The sequence below is a fragment of the Rhinatrema bivittatum genome, chromosome 18, assembly GCF_901001135.1.
Source record: "Rhinatrema bivittatum chromosome 18, aRhiBiv1.1, whole genome shotgun sequence".
Lineage (NCBI taxonomy): Eukaryota > Metazoa > Chordata > Amphibia > Gymnophiona > Rhinatrematidae > Rhinatrema > Rhinatrema bivittatum.
This window is the reverse complement of record NC_042632.1, coordinates 38,487,392-38,503,873: the sequence shown is the minus strand read 5'-3', so window position 1 is coordinate 38,503,873 and position 16,482 is coordinate 38,487,392. Positions and strand designations below refer to the sequence as shown.

At 39.7% G+C, this 16,482-nt stretch overlaps 1 protein-coding gene across 2 annotated transcripts in view; it reads right to left on the bottom strand.

Annotated features, from left to right (window-relative positions):
* Positions 1-16,482, bottom strand: part of GRIA1 (glutamate ionotropic receptor AMPA type subunit 1) — a 274,216-nt gene that overhangs the window by 76,123 nt on the left and 181,611 nt on the right. For both annotated transcript variants that reach the window (XM_029583868.1, XM_029583867.1), the window contains 3 exons: positions 12,518-12,622; positions 11,817-11,927; positions 3,689-3,895 (listed from right to left, as the gene is read on the bottom strand). In XM_029583868.1, coding sequence (XP_029439728.1) covers positions 3,689-3,895; positions 11,817-11,927; positions 12,518-12,622 — 423 coding nt within the window. The remainder of the gene's footprint in view (positions 1-3,688; positions 3,896-11,816; positions 11,928-12,517; positions 12,623-16,482) is intronic.

The following is a 16,482-nucleotide window of genomic DNA, read 5'->3' as shown; positions in this document are numbered from 1 at the left end:
TTAGCCCCGACCCTTAAAACCCCTATCTATTTATCTTTATTTTATTACTTACATGTCCTCCATACAGAAGTAAAGTTACGAGGCATGAGACCCCAGCATGTGTCTATGCACATGAGTAATTACGGTACATGCTAATTTGAAGTTGAAATCCAGGAACACCCATGCCCTGCCCAGATCATGCCCACACCCCTCCCCCTTTTAGGAACTTTTCATTTGTGCATGCAGCGGGAGTTACATGCGTACTCGGGTGGCTTTTAAAATCCGCTTGGCATGTGCTGGCCCAACGTATTCGCATATCTCCTGACTTTGGCACATGTTGGACTTTTAAAATTAATCTTTAAGATTGCCCCTTTCTTTACATGCTATAAGTGCTTGCGAACCCTAAATTGTTCACACATTCCGATGTTTATAAAATACCAATTACACGAATACAGACAACTTATGCGCTTATATGTTAATTTTCATGCACATATTTAAAAAATTACCTCTTATGCACATAAATTCACTTGGCTAAGCCACATGTACCAAAAAGCGGGTGTAATTGTGTGTTTTTTTGGTGGAAAATTTTCGTAGTAAATGTATGTGTATATGTTCACTTTGAAAATTAGAGTACTGTCATGGATAGAAAGTACCTACAGACTTTACAGTGTTTGAAAATTACCTTCTTTATTAAACAGTAGCCTAACAACATCTTAAATGACTGCAGATATAGACCAGTTGATCCATCCAGTCTGCTCAATGTAGATTTCTCTTCTCTAGTTACATGAGTAACAGCGGCCTGAAAACCAGGAAAGCCTGGATTCAGTTTCCACTGATACTAGTTGTAATCTAGGGCAAGTCACTTCGCCCTCCGTTACCTCAGGTACATACTAAAGGGTCTATGGGGAAAATGCTTAGTAAATAGGGTCCTTAGACTGTGAGCCCTCTGGGAATAGGGAAATACCGACGGTACCTGAATGTAACTCGCCTTGAGCTTCCACTGAAAAAGTGTGAGCTGAATCAATAAAAAAAAAAAAAAATAATAATAATAATAGTTCTCTACCACATTGGATAGATATAATTTCTTATGTTTAAATGAGCCCCAGCTCTTCTCCTCCCCATGGCTTTTACTTCACTATTCAACCCTTTATCTATCATTCCCCTCGTTTCTGTCTCATTCATGTCCAAATTCTGTTGCACTGCCTCCCCTCCTCCTGCTATTTCAAGCATTGTCATCCTTCCTCGCTGATGAAATATTTCTCTCTTATTATAAGGAACAGAGACTTTGGTTACAATGTACAATTCCGTTCTTTATAAACCTCACTGGGGATTGTGAACTGTAGAGAGTTAGCTTGGAAAAACCATTACAGGAGGTGAAACACACATAGAAAGGTCATTCTCAACAATGTAATTTACATGCTGTGCAAGTACAAGCTAACACATTTAATAACAAAGACTGTCTAGTGATACACATGTACAAATAATTGCCTCTACCGCTGGCCAGAAGCCATAAAGAACAGCAAGTGTATTCACCTGTTCCCAGTTAAATTGATTTGTAAATAACCTTGGAAACTGGAACTAAGCCAAAATAAATAAATAAATACATAAAACAAGAAACTTCTTTTTTGACTATGGTGGGACCAATATCCAAAAAAATGTTTATGTGCTGAAAACTGGACCCCCCCTTCAATCTAGGGTAAACGTACTTATGCTGTTCACAGCCATGATTATTTTAGGCTATGGCAAGAAATGGGTGGGGTTAGACGGGGGAGAGAAAGTATGCACAGAGATTGCATTTTAATATGCCCACGTGCAAAAGTACATGCTGACCAAACAGTCCCAATTCCCTGCCTGCCCAGATTTTCAAAGGGAAACTGGCTGGGGAGTTTCCCTTTGAAAATTAGCTCGCAAGCCCCCCACGTTTAGTTTAAAAAATTACCTTAAAAATGAAACGGCCCATGCAAAATCTGTGGTTTCAAATTCAGAAATTTCCTGCACAAAGCTAGGTTCAAACTTTTAAATTCCCATTATAGGTCACATTCATATTGGGTAAGTCCCAGCAAAAGAACAGCCTGGTTAAGACTGTCAAGCCACATTCAAACTGAGGGCCTCCCAAGGCCATAATTTAAACTGGACTTCCAGAACAAATACAGTGTAAAAACATATTCAAATTGAGTGGGTCCCCACACATACTCTGATTAAAAATGGGCAACTCCAAAGTATTGTGCAACATTTCAAAATAGTAATTTCTTGAGCAGATATTCTTATATTCCTGTGATTTGCTAACCAACTGGTATACATGTGTATGTGGGTTCCATAATCTTTATTTGGGTAGAGCTTTTAGGTTCCTGCTTGACAGCATTTATTATTTTATGTTTTTGTTGAATGATAATTTTGATATTTAATTGTTTGATCTTTTAATATGATGCTTTATAATATATGTGTTTATGGTATATTTATTTATGAATAGTTAGTATTGTTGGAATTTGATACAATTCCGTTCTGATTTTATATTTTTGTACACCACCTTGGCTGAGTTTTGTAAAGGTGGTCAATTATTTAATTTTATTTTTAATTAAGACCAATGTGGCATTTTTCCATGAAAACAGTTAAATAGGTTGCAAATTGTTCAGAATCAACTCTTCCTTATTTCTCCTCATTTTTTGGCTATTCCTCTGCCACATGCAATGTTCTGTTTCATTAATTCTAGAGTTAACAGCGCATGTTTCAAAAAGTGTTAATTATACATAAATGTAATAAATGAGGACATATGCTTCTGGGCTTTTAGAATCATATAGCTAATATATATTCATATTTTTTCATTTTCCCAGGTTTAAAAAAACTCTTTTTTACAATTATCAAAATAAACAATGTCATTCTTCTAAAATATTCAATAAAATCCTATGACTACACAAACAAATGATTTTTTTAAATTATATTTCCAACATTAGATCACAATTATCAACATTAACAGAATGTACTACATTCAAATAGGTAACACAAATTATTCTATCTCATTATGAAACCATATGATACCTATGGTATATAAAAATATTTTAAAATATTATAATTTTGCCATCAGTTTTTCTAGGTGTAAATTTGATTTTAAAATGCATATGTACTTTTCTCGTAACCAAATCTTTTTTTTTTTTTACCACCCCAGTGAAACAGCTTTAAGCAATGTATCATTAAAGATTTTGGCAACCATGGTCACTATCCTAAGGATATAGGGGTTGATTTTCAATAAATTGCCTAACTACAAAGTAGAGCATGTAATTTCATGCATGCACAAAAGAAGCCAGTTTTCAAAATTCAAAGATAATGAGTATAAATGGAGTTTGAATTATCAAATTGCTGTATGGCAAATATATGCATAACTTTTCTCATGGCAAAATGAGTCAAAAAGGCATGCACGTAAATACCATGCTTTTTGTGTGCATGACTTCAGGTTACGTGAGGAAGCCCTCAAAAAGCCTCATTTTTATGCAGTTATGCATGTTATGAACTGAAATGTGTATTTCTTGATGGTTGAAAATCCACTCATGCATGTACAACCTTCCTACCCGCAGTTTCCAACCAAACTTTTGGAAGTTTACCCCATGATGACTATTATTTTCAATAACTAGATCCTGCAGTGCGATGCAAAAATGATCAAAACCATTCACACGAAGGATTAACGTGCTGGAAGCAGAAAATGTTTGTTACTTACCCCGTACACCAGTTCTCCCACCATGCCATTCCATCCTTTCACATCAGTGTCCCTAGCACCATACTTTCCGTCTTTCACAATCTCCAACTTGTAGGTGAAACCAACGTGCTTTGCAATTTCCGCAGCAAGCTCCACACAGTACCCCTCGTATCGGTCATTGCCATCAAGCTGATCGGCGTTCTTTTTCAACATCACATATGGAGATTCCTGATGAAATGAGAAAACACCTTTACCAGCAGGTTGAAAATCTTTAATTTAGTTTTGGAAATTTTCTAGCTGAATTTTGTTTTGTTGGGGGACTCTCTTTCATTTTTTTTCCCCATTCATTGTTTCAGGAAATAGCATATATTGTTTTCAAACAGCGCACACTATTTGCAAATAGTGCATGTTATTTCCACCCCCTCAAAAAAAAAATAAAAATCTGAATTTCAGTGGGATTTTTTGTTTTATTTGCAACTGGTGTTTTGTTATTTTTTTCATTTCATTTGCAAATGAATGCATATCCCTCCTAGAATGCATTATGAGTAAGAAGTAGAAGGTCTGGAATAGTATGGGATAGTTTAATTGTAGAATAATTTCTTTTATTTTTCTTGGAGTTTTATTTTATGATTTATTATACTTGTATGACTTTTCATGTAATTATGCTGATAATTTTGCATGTTTTCATTTTATTGTTATTGTATTTTGAATTTCATAAAAAAAGAAATAGTAAAACAAAAAATAAGAACGTAAGAATGTAAGACTTGCCATACTGGGTCAGACCAAGGATCCATCAAGCCCAGTACTCTGTTTCCATCAGTGGCCAAGCCAATTCACAAGTACCTGGCAGGATCCCAAGGGGTAGATAGATTCCAAACTGCTTATTCCAAGAATAAGCAGTGGATTTCTGCAACTCTACCTTAATAACAGTTAATGGACTTTTCCTCCAGGAACCTTTTTTAAATGCAGCTATCCTAATAGCTTTCACCACATCCTCTGGCAACTAATTCCAGAGCTTAATTATGCATTGAGTCAAAAAATATTTTCTCTTATTAGTTATAAATGTATTACCTAGTAACTTCATTGTATGTCCCCTCGTCTTTGTATTTTTCAAGAGTAAACAACCGATTAATGTTTACTTGTTCCATTCCACTCATTATTTTATAGATATCTATCATATCTCTCCTCAGCTGTCTCTTCTCCAAACTGGAGTCCTAACCTCTTTAGCCTTTCTCCATAGGGGAATTGTTCCATCTCCTTTATCATCTTGGTTGTCTTTCTCTGTACCTTTCTAATTCTGCTATATCTTTCTTGAGATGTGGTGACCAGAACTGCACACAGTACTCAAGATGAGGTCGCACCATGGAGCAATACAGAGACATTAAGATATTCTCTGTTTTATTCTCCATTCCTTTCCTAATAATTCCTAGCATTCTATTTGCTTTATTGGTTGCTGCTGCACTCCGAGCAGATCATTTCAACATATTTTCAACAATGAGACCTAGATCCTTTTCCTGAATGGTGACTCCTAATGTAGAATCTTGCATTATGTAGCTACAATTTAGGTTACTCTTCTCCAAGATGTAAATTTTAAGACTGGTGCATGGGTGCAAATGTGCATGTGTTTGCTGATGTGCGCACATGGATATGGTGATTTTATAGCAAACACATTATAAAATTGGCTATATGCACGAGCATGCATGCACAATTTAATATTGATATGCGCATCTGTGCACAAATGAAGATTCAAGCGCGTAAGTGGGGGGAATTTTAGTGGATACGTACACCGACGCAATTACCTGTTTCCAAAGTTCGTTCCCAGTTCACCCCAGTAAAGGACTTTCTAAACTCCTTAGCTAACATGCCTCCCTTTTACCTATTAGCTATGACCCATATAACCCCACTGTCTAGCCTACTTTTTTTTGTTACATGACTTACACGCCATCCATAGCGGAAGTAAAGTTACGTGGTAGGGGACTCCGGTGCATCCTTGTGCATGTAACTACTTGTACACAGACTTCATGGTGCAATCCCAACCTACCCATGCCCCACCCAGACCATGCCCACACCCCACCCCTTTTTGTGAAAATTTGTTTTATGCACGTACCGGGAGATACACGTGTACTCGTGCGGTTTTTAAAATCCACGTGGTGTGCGCTGGGCCGAGTCACACATTTATTTCCCAGCTTTGGCGCACATAGAGAATTTAAAATCAACCAGTAAGTGCATCACTTTGCACTTGTCCACATTAAATTTCATTTGCATGCCCAGTCTCACAGTTTTGCAATGTCCTCTTGCAATTTCTCACAATCCTCTTGTGATTTAACAAGTTTGAATAATTTTGTGTCACCTGTAAATTTCATTATCTCATTTGTTGTTAAAATTTCCAGATCATTTATAAATATATTAAAAAACTGTGGTCCCAGAACAGATCCCTGAGACACTCCGCTATTATTCACCTTTTTCCATTGGGAAAATTTACCATTCAACCCTACTATCTGTCTTCTATGTTTTAACAGTTCACTGCCCCCTATCCCATGACTTTTTAACTTCCTTAAAAGTCTTTCATGAGGGACTTTGTTAAATGCTTTCTGGAAAACCAGAAACTATATCACTATATATCACTATATCAAGTGGCTCACCATTATCCACATGTTTATTTACGGCCTCATAAAAATGTAGCAAAATTGTGAGGCAAGACTTCCCTTGGCTAAATCCATGTTGACTTTGTTCCATTAAACAATGCTTATCTATATGTTCAGCAATTTTGTTCTTTATGATAATTTCTACCATTTTGCCTGGCACAGACATCAGACTCATTGGTCTGCAATTTCCTGAATCATCCCTTGATCCCTTTTTAAAAATTGGTGTTATATTGGCAGCCCTCCAGTCTTCAGGTACCATAGATGATGTTATTGATAGTTTACAAATTTCCAATAGCAGGTCTGCAGTTTCGTTTCTCAGTTCTTTTAGCACTCTGGGATGTATACCATCTGGTCCAAGTGATTTGCTACTCTTTAGTTTGTCAGTTTGCCCCAGTAAATCTTCCAGGTTCATTGAGATTTGTTTCAGTTCCTCTGAATCATCTTTGAATATCATTCCTGGCATTGGTATATCTTACATCTTCATCAGTGAATACCGAAGCAAAGAATTAATTTAGTCTCTCTGCCATGGCTTTGTCATTCCTATGTGCTCCTTTTACCCCTTGATCATCTAATCATCCAACTGACTCACTCGCAGGCTTTTTACCTCAAATATACCTGAAAAAGTTTTTACTATGAGCTTTTTGCTTCCACAGCAAGCTTCTTTTCACATTTTCTATTTGTCTTCCTTATCCATGCTTTGCAACTGACTTGCTGGTGCTTATGCTGTTTCCTTCATTCGGATCCCCCTTTTCCATGTCTTGAAAGATGTTCTTTTAGATATTATAGTCTCTCTCACCTCACCTTTCAACCATGCCGGTAGTCATTTAGCCTTCTTCCTATCTTTTCTAATACATGGAGTACATCTGGTCTGGGCTTCCAAGATGGTGTTTTTAAACAATATCCATGCCTGAGTTAAACTCTTAGATGGTAACTTTCATTCTTGCATGCAGGCACACATGTGCGCATGTTTGCCAGCACACGCTCATGGATGCATCCATTTTATAACATACGTGCATAAATGTGTACCCATTTTAAAATCATCAGGCCATGCGTACATGTGTGCACAATTTTATATGGTTGTGTGCAAATACCGAGCCTACCGCATAAATGGGGGGATTTTGTAATATATGCATGCCAATGGCAATACCCATTTCCCCCCGTCCATTCCCAGTTCACCCAGTGAAATGAATAGACTTCCTTACCCCCTCAGCTAACTAGCCTTTCTTTTACCCTATCTGCCCCGACCCTTGAAACCCTGCTGAGTAGCCTAGTTGTTTTTGTTTTTCTACTTACACCTTCTTCATAGCAGAAGTAAAGTTACGTGGTAGGGAACCCTGGCATGCTTGTGCGCGTAAGTACTTAAGCGCACATTTTTACTTATGGATTTGAAGTGCCCATGTCCCGCCCAGAGTCTGACCATTTTTTTTTTGTCTTTTGCATTTATGCGTTTGCCGGGAGATAGGCACATACACGGCTGCTTTTTAAAATCCACGTGGCACATGCTTGACGGAGACACGCGAATATCTCCCAGCTTTGGCATGCACAGGCCTTTTAAAATCTACCAGTTAACATTTGCAGGCGCTCCTTTCAGTTTTTCCTAACCATTTTTCTCATCATGGTCACCTTGTTCTGCTTCCCTTCTTATCTATTTAGTAAATTGATTAAAAGATTTGTAGTCTGCTTATCTACTAATCTAACTGCCCGATTCACTAAAGGTTTTTCTCCCATTCTATGTCTATGGGAAAATACCTTGATGAATCGGGCCCTCAGTGGATAACAGACCGCATTGATAATGAAATGTAACAAAACACAGCACAGACCGCAGAAAAATCATGGCTCTTCTCCCTTCAGAAGCATGCACAGGACATTCAGCAGAACACAGCCTGCCAGATGTCACATCCTAAACCTGAAAAAAAAAATCTAAAAGTGCCCACCATTATTTTCATCAAATAATAATGTCTTCAGTTTTTTTTTTTCATAGAGACTTTTGAGGGATTTTTCAGCTCTTAGATCTTCAGATGAAGAGTTCCAGCACACAGATCCAGCCACTGAAAGCATTCATTCATGAGATTCAACTAAATGAACCGCATGCAAAAAAACTTCTCTATTTATCTGAAGCATTATTACCCTAACATTCCAACATCTCTTCATCTAAGCAATGCATATTTGCGCTGAAGAGAGAGGAGTGTGGAATATGCTTAGAGACCTTCGTTTTCAGTTTTTATTTTATTTTTCCATGGGAATTTCAATGCTACAACAACAACAAAAAATAAGTGGAAAAATGACTTTTCTCCTGCTTGTTATAACAAAGTCATTCTTGACCGATTTTTTTTTTGTTTTTTTTTTTGTTATAACATTGAAATTCCCAGGGTGGATAAAATAAATCTGAAAACGAAGGTCCCTAAGTATACTTCATACCTCTCTGAAAAAGATAGGAGCAGGACTAATTCTAAATGAATCTTACATGAGTACCTGTGTTATCTAGAACTGAGATGCAGATATTTAATGCACTCAACAACTATGTGACAAAACTTTATTAATAAAGATCACTATACTGGGTTCCTATGTAATCTCGAAATCAAACACATAAACCCAGTGAATCCTCTTTATATCTCAAATGTTATTGCCGTAATTACCCTTATTTATTAAAAAATATTTTATCTAAAATCGCCATTAGGACGCACATAGGAGGCTTAATGCACCGTATGAACATAGTTACAGAGAAAATGTTTAAGACTGAGTTTTAACATTTAGTTTCGGATGTTTTTGTGAAAATAATTGCTAAAGAAGGTATCCAACCGAAACTGGTACAAGTCGGGGGTTTTGGGTACATCGTACCAAGGAACATTGGACGCCGAAAAATAAATGAAAAGCTGCAAGCTTAGGGGCAGATTTTCAAAGGGGTACATGCGTGAGATATGCGTATTCCCCCCAAAAACCTGCCCCAAGCACCCCCTGTGTGCGCCGAGCCTATGTTGTATAAGCTGCCGGCGCGCGAAAGCCCCGGGATGCGCGTAAGTCCCGGGGCTTTCCTGGGGGGGGTGTCGGGGGGCATGTCGCAGCCTGTGTGTCATCGGGGGCGTGTCGGGGGCGTGTCACGGCCAGTGCATCATCGGGGACATTCCGGGGGCGTGGCTGCAGCCTCCGGAACAGCCCCTGGACTGGACCATGGCGCGCCGGCAGCCAGCCCGGCGCACGCAAGTTATGCCTGCCTTGGGCAGGCGTAACTTTCGTGATAAAGGTAGGGGGGGAATTAGTTAGGGCCGGGGGGCGGGTTAGTTAGGGGAAGGGAGGGGAAGCTATGGGGAGAACAGAGGCAGGCTGCACGGCTGAGCGCGCGCAGGCTGCCAATTTTGCGCAGCCTTGTGCGCGCCGACCCCCGATTTTAAAAGATACGTGTGGCTACGCGCGTATCTATTAAAATCCAGCGTACTTTTGTTTGCGCCTGGTGCGCGAACAAAAGTACACACGGGCATACTTTTATAAAATCTACCCCTAAGTATTGATACGTTGACGGTGTGTAGAATGTAAGATGCAATTTAGCACAATACAAATTTTTACAGAAAAGCAAGAAGAAAAATACCAAAAAACATTTTATTGTCGTATATTTCATCACAAAAAACTTCTTTATAAAAAAGATAGGATGGAGGTGGTGAGTTGATGATTACAATAAAGAGCATTACGTGGCAACTTGGCGAGTGCCTGTTGAATACTATATGAAACCACCACCATATATTCTAAACATTTTTTAGATAAAATATTTTTGAATAAATAAGGTTAATTACAGCAATAACATTTGAGATATAAAGAGGATTCACTGGGTTTAGGTGTTTGATTTCGATATTTAATGCACAACATATTTCCCTTATCAGGTTCAGCCTGCAGATCCAATTATATTCAGGAGCCAATGTCAACTCTGGGGGGAGGGGCAGAGGGGGCCAGGGGAGTAATTCCTTAAAAAAATTAAAACCTAAAGAGTCTCAGGGTCAAAATAAATATTATTTTGCTTTCATAAATAGTGACCTAACATCCAGGACCCCCTAAAGCTAAATTCAGTGAAAAAATATACATCTGACTTGTTAGAGTTTACATTAACACTAGTATATTAAAAAGCAGGAATGTGCATTAATTTTCTAATGAAACAAAAAATGCAACAAAAAATATGTTTAGTTAGAAAACAAAATAACCTCCCTCCCTGCTGAAATTTTGTTTCTTGCATTTTAGAAATGAAAATCCCCAGTCCCACTGACATTTCAAAATTGAAAAACATCCATCTCCCCAGGGTCTTCCCCATAATCCCCACACGCTCTGCTGGAAGTCACCCAATCTGTGGGATTTCAGGAGTCAAAATGGGGTAGGTATGAGCCTTAGTTGCTCTTGACCTGCTGGGTCCTGAGGCTGGCGCCATTTTGTTCTATGTGGCACCATTTTGAGATGGCATCCAGGGGGGCAGGAGCAACCGTGGGTCGCTCCTGCCCAATTTCAACTGCTAGAACAGCAGGAATGGAGTAAGTGGCATCCAAAGAGGGTAGGAAGACAGGAGAAGATCCAAGGGTGGGGGAAGAGGGAAATTAATTTTTTAAATGTTGGTAGTGTTGGGGTGGGGACCCTTCCTTTCCTTTATAATTTAGAGGGCTTTTTTTTTTTTTGCTTTTTTTTCTTTGCACTATGGTGTTTATTTTATTTCATTGACTAGAAACAAAGTAAACAAACAAAAAAAAAAAATGAAGAGCTCTGCTAAACTTGATTTGAATCCATAGCTGTGGTGGATAAACCCCAGAAGACTGGGGACTGTCGTCAGGAGTAAGCATAACAGAGAGAACACAGCTTTGGCTTCATCAGTCTTTTTTTTTTGCAATATTAAGATTTTAATCATGACCCACAGGCTGCAGAGCAAGCAAATACACACTGGAGGAAATTTTCAAAGGAGTTATTTATTTATTTAGACATTTTATATACCTTGATTCCATATATAGATCACAACGGTTTACAAAGTGACATTCATAGTTATGACTCAACAAACAAACAATGATTGGTTACAGAGGTAATATTCCTATACATGTATTCATATCTATCTTGTGAATTTTCTATTACATATTAATAACATCTTTCGCTGGATTTATTTTCATGTTTTGATTATTATCTTTTGTCTTAGTGGTTCTCTATTTTCAGGTGTATTAGGTTACGCGCGTAAATGTAAAATACTATTGTAGCAATTTTCAAAAGCCATTTACACTTGTAAAGTGCACTTACACAAGTAAATTCTATGGACGATTCAATGGCATATACTGTAGCAATTTTCAAAAACCCACTTACTCGAGTGAAGTGCCTTTACTCGAGCGAAATCTAGTTTTACTCGAGTGAGCGCTTTTTAAAATCAAGACCACTGTGTGCAATCTGGAGGTCTCTCATCTATACCGTTTAGTTCATCAGTACAGAGGCAAAAAGAGGGAGCAAGAAATAGAGATGGCTGCATGACAATGATTGCATGTGAGATTACTCACTAGGATTGTGGTAACTATATAAGTCCTGTTCTGCAGACCCATGGAGTCATTTCCAGCTTGAGAATCTGTGGTTGACGGAACAAGCTTATCGTCTTCATTCCAATATCCAATCTGTTAATTACAAAACAGAAGGTACTATGAAACATTCAGGGCTCCTTACCAATATCAGCACCCCCAAGCACTTCCTTCTGCCAATTCTAATTAAAAGGGAGATTAAATCCCTTTTAAGCTTTTCCTTGCCAGGTACATCTAACCAGCAAACTATCTTACTTCTGCAAGCCAAACAGCAAGTCTGACTTTTAGATATGGGCTACCCTATAATAGCTGCCAGAGCGAGTGTTAAAAAGAGCACCCTCCCTCATATCCCCCAGGAACCATATAATTGCAAGAACATTGCACACCCAAAAAAATTCCAGCAATTCAAGTGGTAAAATCAACATCTTTACTCTTTGATATCATTGGGAAGCAAGAGAGTCCTTGTGTTCCAACCTAGTTTGGGTGATGGTAGTGGATCTTGGGGTAGAGTCTGTCTATCCTTCTTATCTAACAATACACAGTGTGGTTGGGTCACTAGGATACAATCAATTTCTCCACTGATGTTTATGCTATTAAATAAAAGTGTTTGATTGAACTGTTTGTGTTGGATATTTCTGGTAACACACTGTTGCGGGGATCTATGGAGTCCCGTCTTTGCACCTTACCTTCCTGATGCCTTCATGTTTTAGCTCAATCACATGGAGGGTGTAATTAGTCCGTCGCCCTTTCTCATTAAACTGAACATTTCCCGTCAAACCTTCAAACCGAACCTTTAGAAATAATAATAATAAAAAGAATATGTATGTATAAATGAACTAGAAAAAGCAAGAAGGAACAAAATATTTTCACCGAATTATTTGGGTCCCTGAAAAGGCCTTTGAAACAGGAAATCTAGGAGAAGATGCATATACATCTAAACTTGCCTGCATACAGATTTACAGATCTTTTTTTTTTTTGCTATTTTGAACCTTGTGCCCTGAGTGGTGAATTTTTAATGAGCCCGCATAATTGAAAAGTACGTGGGTGCTTTTAGCGTGCATCCTTTGCACTAATTATCAAAGAGAAGGTACATGGGGATTGCCTCCTTGAAATTCAGCATAAAGTATGAATGCCATGACATAACTGCGTACTTTGCAACTGCTCTTCTATGGGAGCAGCCAAGAGGGATAAAAATAGTGCATGCTCTGCTCCGCCCCTGACCTCCACACTTTCCTCCCACCCCCCCGGACTACAAAGCCTCTTTGTAGTCCAGCTAAGAGTTCACATGCTAACAAGGTCCATATGTACCTGCAGCTGGCCAGAAGGCAATTTTCAGCTGAGGTATTTTACCTGGGCATATGGCGATTAACCCAGACAATGGCTTTGAAAATTGTCCTCTTAGAGGGTAATTTACAAAGCCATTCCTGCAGGTGCTATATCATCAGAAATGGGCTTGGACAAAATTGCCCACTCAATGCACAGTTCAACATAAGCCTATATGTGCAGAAGTTTACCTGTGTAAGTAGAGACATTCTCAGGGGTGGGGCGTTTTTTAAAAGTTTGCGTATCATTTTTTTTTTTTAGAAAAAAACCTCTGCGCACAGGGAGAATAATTTTCAAAAAACTGCACGGTCTCACACAGAGATCAGGTATATGCAGATTATAATATACGTAAATATCTACGCCCAACGTATGCACATGGAAATAATGGAGAAGTAGGCTAGTGGTTAGAGCGTCAGACTGCGAACCATAGAAGCAGAATTCAAATCCCACTGCTGCCCCTTGCGACCTTGGACAACTCACTTTACCTTCCATTGAATCAGCTACAAATTTGGAAGTAGATTTTAAAAGCCTGGCGCGCTCCAAAATCGGGAGATACGAGCACAAGTCGGGCTCACCCGCACCCACCAAATTTTAAAAGCCACCCAGATGCATACATATCTCCCGCTGTGTGCGCATCTCAAAAGGTTTTCAAAAAGGAGTGGGGTGTGGGTGGGACTTGGGCAATTCAGGGTATGTCCAAAAAGATGGGTGCAGGCCCAGCTCCCCTGCCATGTAAGTTTAGGTTTGCTAGGGATGAAGTATAAGTTTAAAAAACTAAAAAAAACTTACCATACCCAAGGGATTTTAAGGGTCTGGGGTAACTGGGGGGGGGTGGGGTAGTGTAAGCTATTCAACCAGAGGGGTTTGGAGGAGCTAGCTGTTAACTGGGTGAACTGGTAATAGTATGGACGGGCTCTCCTTTTAAAACTCCCTGACTTGTGCAGTAGAAGCAGGATTTACGTGCACGGGAGCGCGCCCACTTAACATCGGGCGCAAGTTATAAAATGGCCACGTATCTGGGTGTGCGCTGACGCCCGTGCGCCAATTTGAAAGTTACTATCCCTGATTATAAGCCCTCTTATACGTAAAATAGCTACGTAAAATAGCTCAGTGTATTCTGCTCTGACGTGCCAAAAGGTGGAATACAAACCAAATAAGTAAAATACATTTTAAAACCTGCACGCATAATTGAAATCACCAGTTTGCCCAGTCCTCACGGTCATCAAGACCCTCTTAGCTCTTCACCTTGAACCGCCCCCGCCCTCCCCCTCCCCAGTTCACCGACACCTCTCGCCCAACCAAAAGCAGACGAGTCTGATATCAATTGCACAAGATGATTAGCAGTTATAAAATTGTGCGAATAAGCTGCTTCATGTTCTTACGTAAATCTCTTATAAAACAGCAAGTTACGTGTATTCCTCGGCCCCGCCCCAGAGCACCCCCAGACCGCCCCTTTTTCATGCAGGTAAACGTGCACGTGAAAACGAAAACGGGCGCGGACCTTTGACGCCTATAAGGTAGCATGCGTGCTTGGGCGCGCCACTTGCGCACGCGTGTGTTCATTTTATGGACTTACCTCCTCTTAAAATCCATCCCATACGGCGTTAGCAGTGTAAATGTGTGGTTGTAATTTTGGCGGGATCATTTTAAAAGGGAAAACATGGGCATAAATTTACCCCAGCCGAGCCCTCCTGGGGGGTCGGGGTTTGGGAAGGGGGTTTGCATAAATGCGCACACTTTTAGGTTTTAAAAAGTGTGAACATAAAGGATCACAGAAAATTAGTGCAGAGGTTGTGATAAGTGTCACTTGTGCATTTATCACTATTGTGGGATAATTTTCAAAGCGGGCGTATCCTTCTGAGTGCTGGATAATGCTAACTGTATCGCTCCTGAGCCTAACCCATCTGGGCTCATTTCATTCCTACTCAAATAGGTTTGCCCTCTTCTCTCTGTAAATCCTTTACTAATTGCATCATGCTGTTGCATAAACCCTGGTCTGAGTTAAGTCTTTGTAAGCTCTGTTCCAATATCCTGTCCCTCAGGAGAGGCACAGAGAAGCTTTTTTCTATCATTCTTAAGAGAATGTTATACTAGGAAGGGTCAGACTGTTCAAACTCTTTTGGAAGCCAAGACACGGGCATTATCGTCTCTATTCTTCTGAAACTTTCCATGAGATTTTATTTTTTTTTTATGCTGGCCTAAGAGAAAAAAAAAACAAAAACAAAAACCTTCACAGTTTGACATTTCATCTAAGAGACAGCATTTTCAACCCCCTTCTGGAACACTAGCTCGGTCTGAGCTTGCTTAGACAAAATATGCCCTCTAGTGAGCCAGCCACATCATTTCTACGAGCTGTTTGCTGGAAATCTTCCGTCCATGATCTAACTAGTTCTGCCTGTACAGTCTCAGAGGAAACTCATTCCAAGCAGGTACAACGACAGTTGAAAACTTGACAGCAAAATCAAACTACTTGGTTATGCCAAGCATAACCTATGACATTCCCAGGCGAGACGTTAGCAAGAAAAATGTCTGGGCTGGTGTCTGGCAGGTAGAACTTTCCCCCATCTGTTCACTATTTTGAATTCATTAGCTCCTGGTGAATAGATGACTCCATTAGCACCTGGAGATACTGGTTCTGTTTAGAATTTTTTTTTTTTTTTTTTTTACTTCCAAAGTATTCTATTATTTATAATGTTGCATTTCTTACTGAGAAAGTATACCTAAATAAAATCAGAGTAGGATTCAGAATGGAAATTAAAACACCAAGCCAGCAGGATGGCCAAACAGGAAGTATGGGTTCCATATCTGAACCCAGCTTCCTGTCATTTGGAAGCACTGGAAAGTCTGGGGGATGCCTCAGGCTTTGCTCAGCTGTACCATCAACCACTTGTCTCAAGGGTGCTCTTGCACTGGTCATTATAAGGAGTCATGGCCCTTCTGCTTGGCTGAAGAAATACCACCGGGACGCCTGGGATACATTTTCAGGCAGTAAAATGCTTTGTTTTGTAAGGGCAGATGCCCGAGTCTGCTACATCGGCTCCATTAATTTTGTGAGACTCTCATGGCCATCCTCAGACAACCTCCTCAACTAATTTCGAGAACTGTGTTATCTAAACTATGCACTCTAGGTTACACATAAGGGCAGATTTTATAACCTGCGTGCGCTGCCTAAATTTGTGCGCGCTACCCGGCGTGCAAAAATGTACGCCTGATTTTATAACATGCGCACGCAGCCGCGCGCGCATGTTACAAAATCTAGGGTCGGCGCGCGTAAGGGGGTGCACACTTGTGCACCTTGCATGCACCGAGCCCTAGGGGAACCCCAATG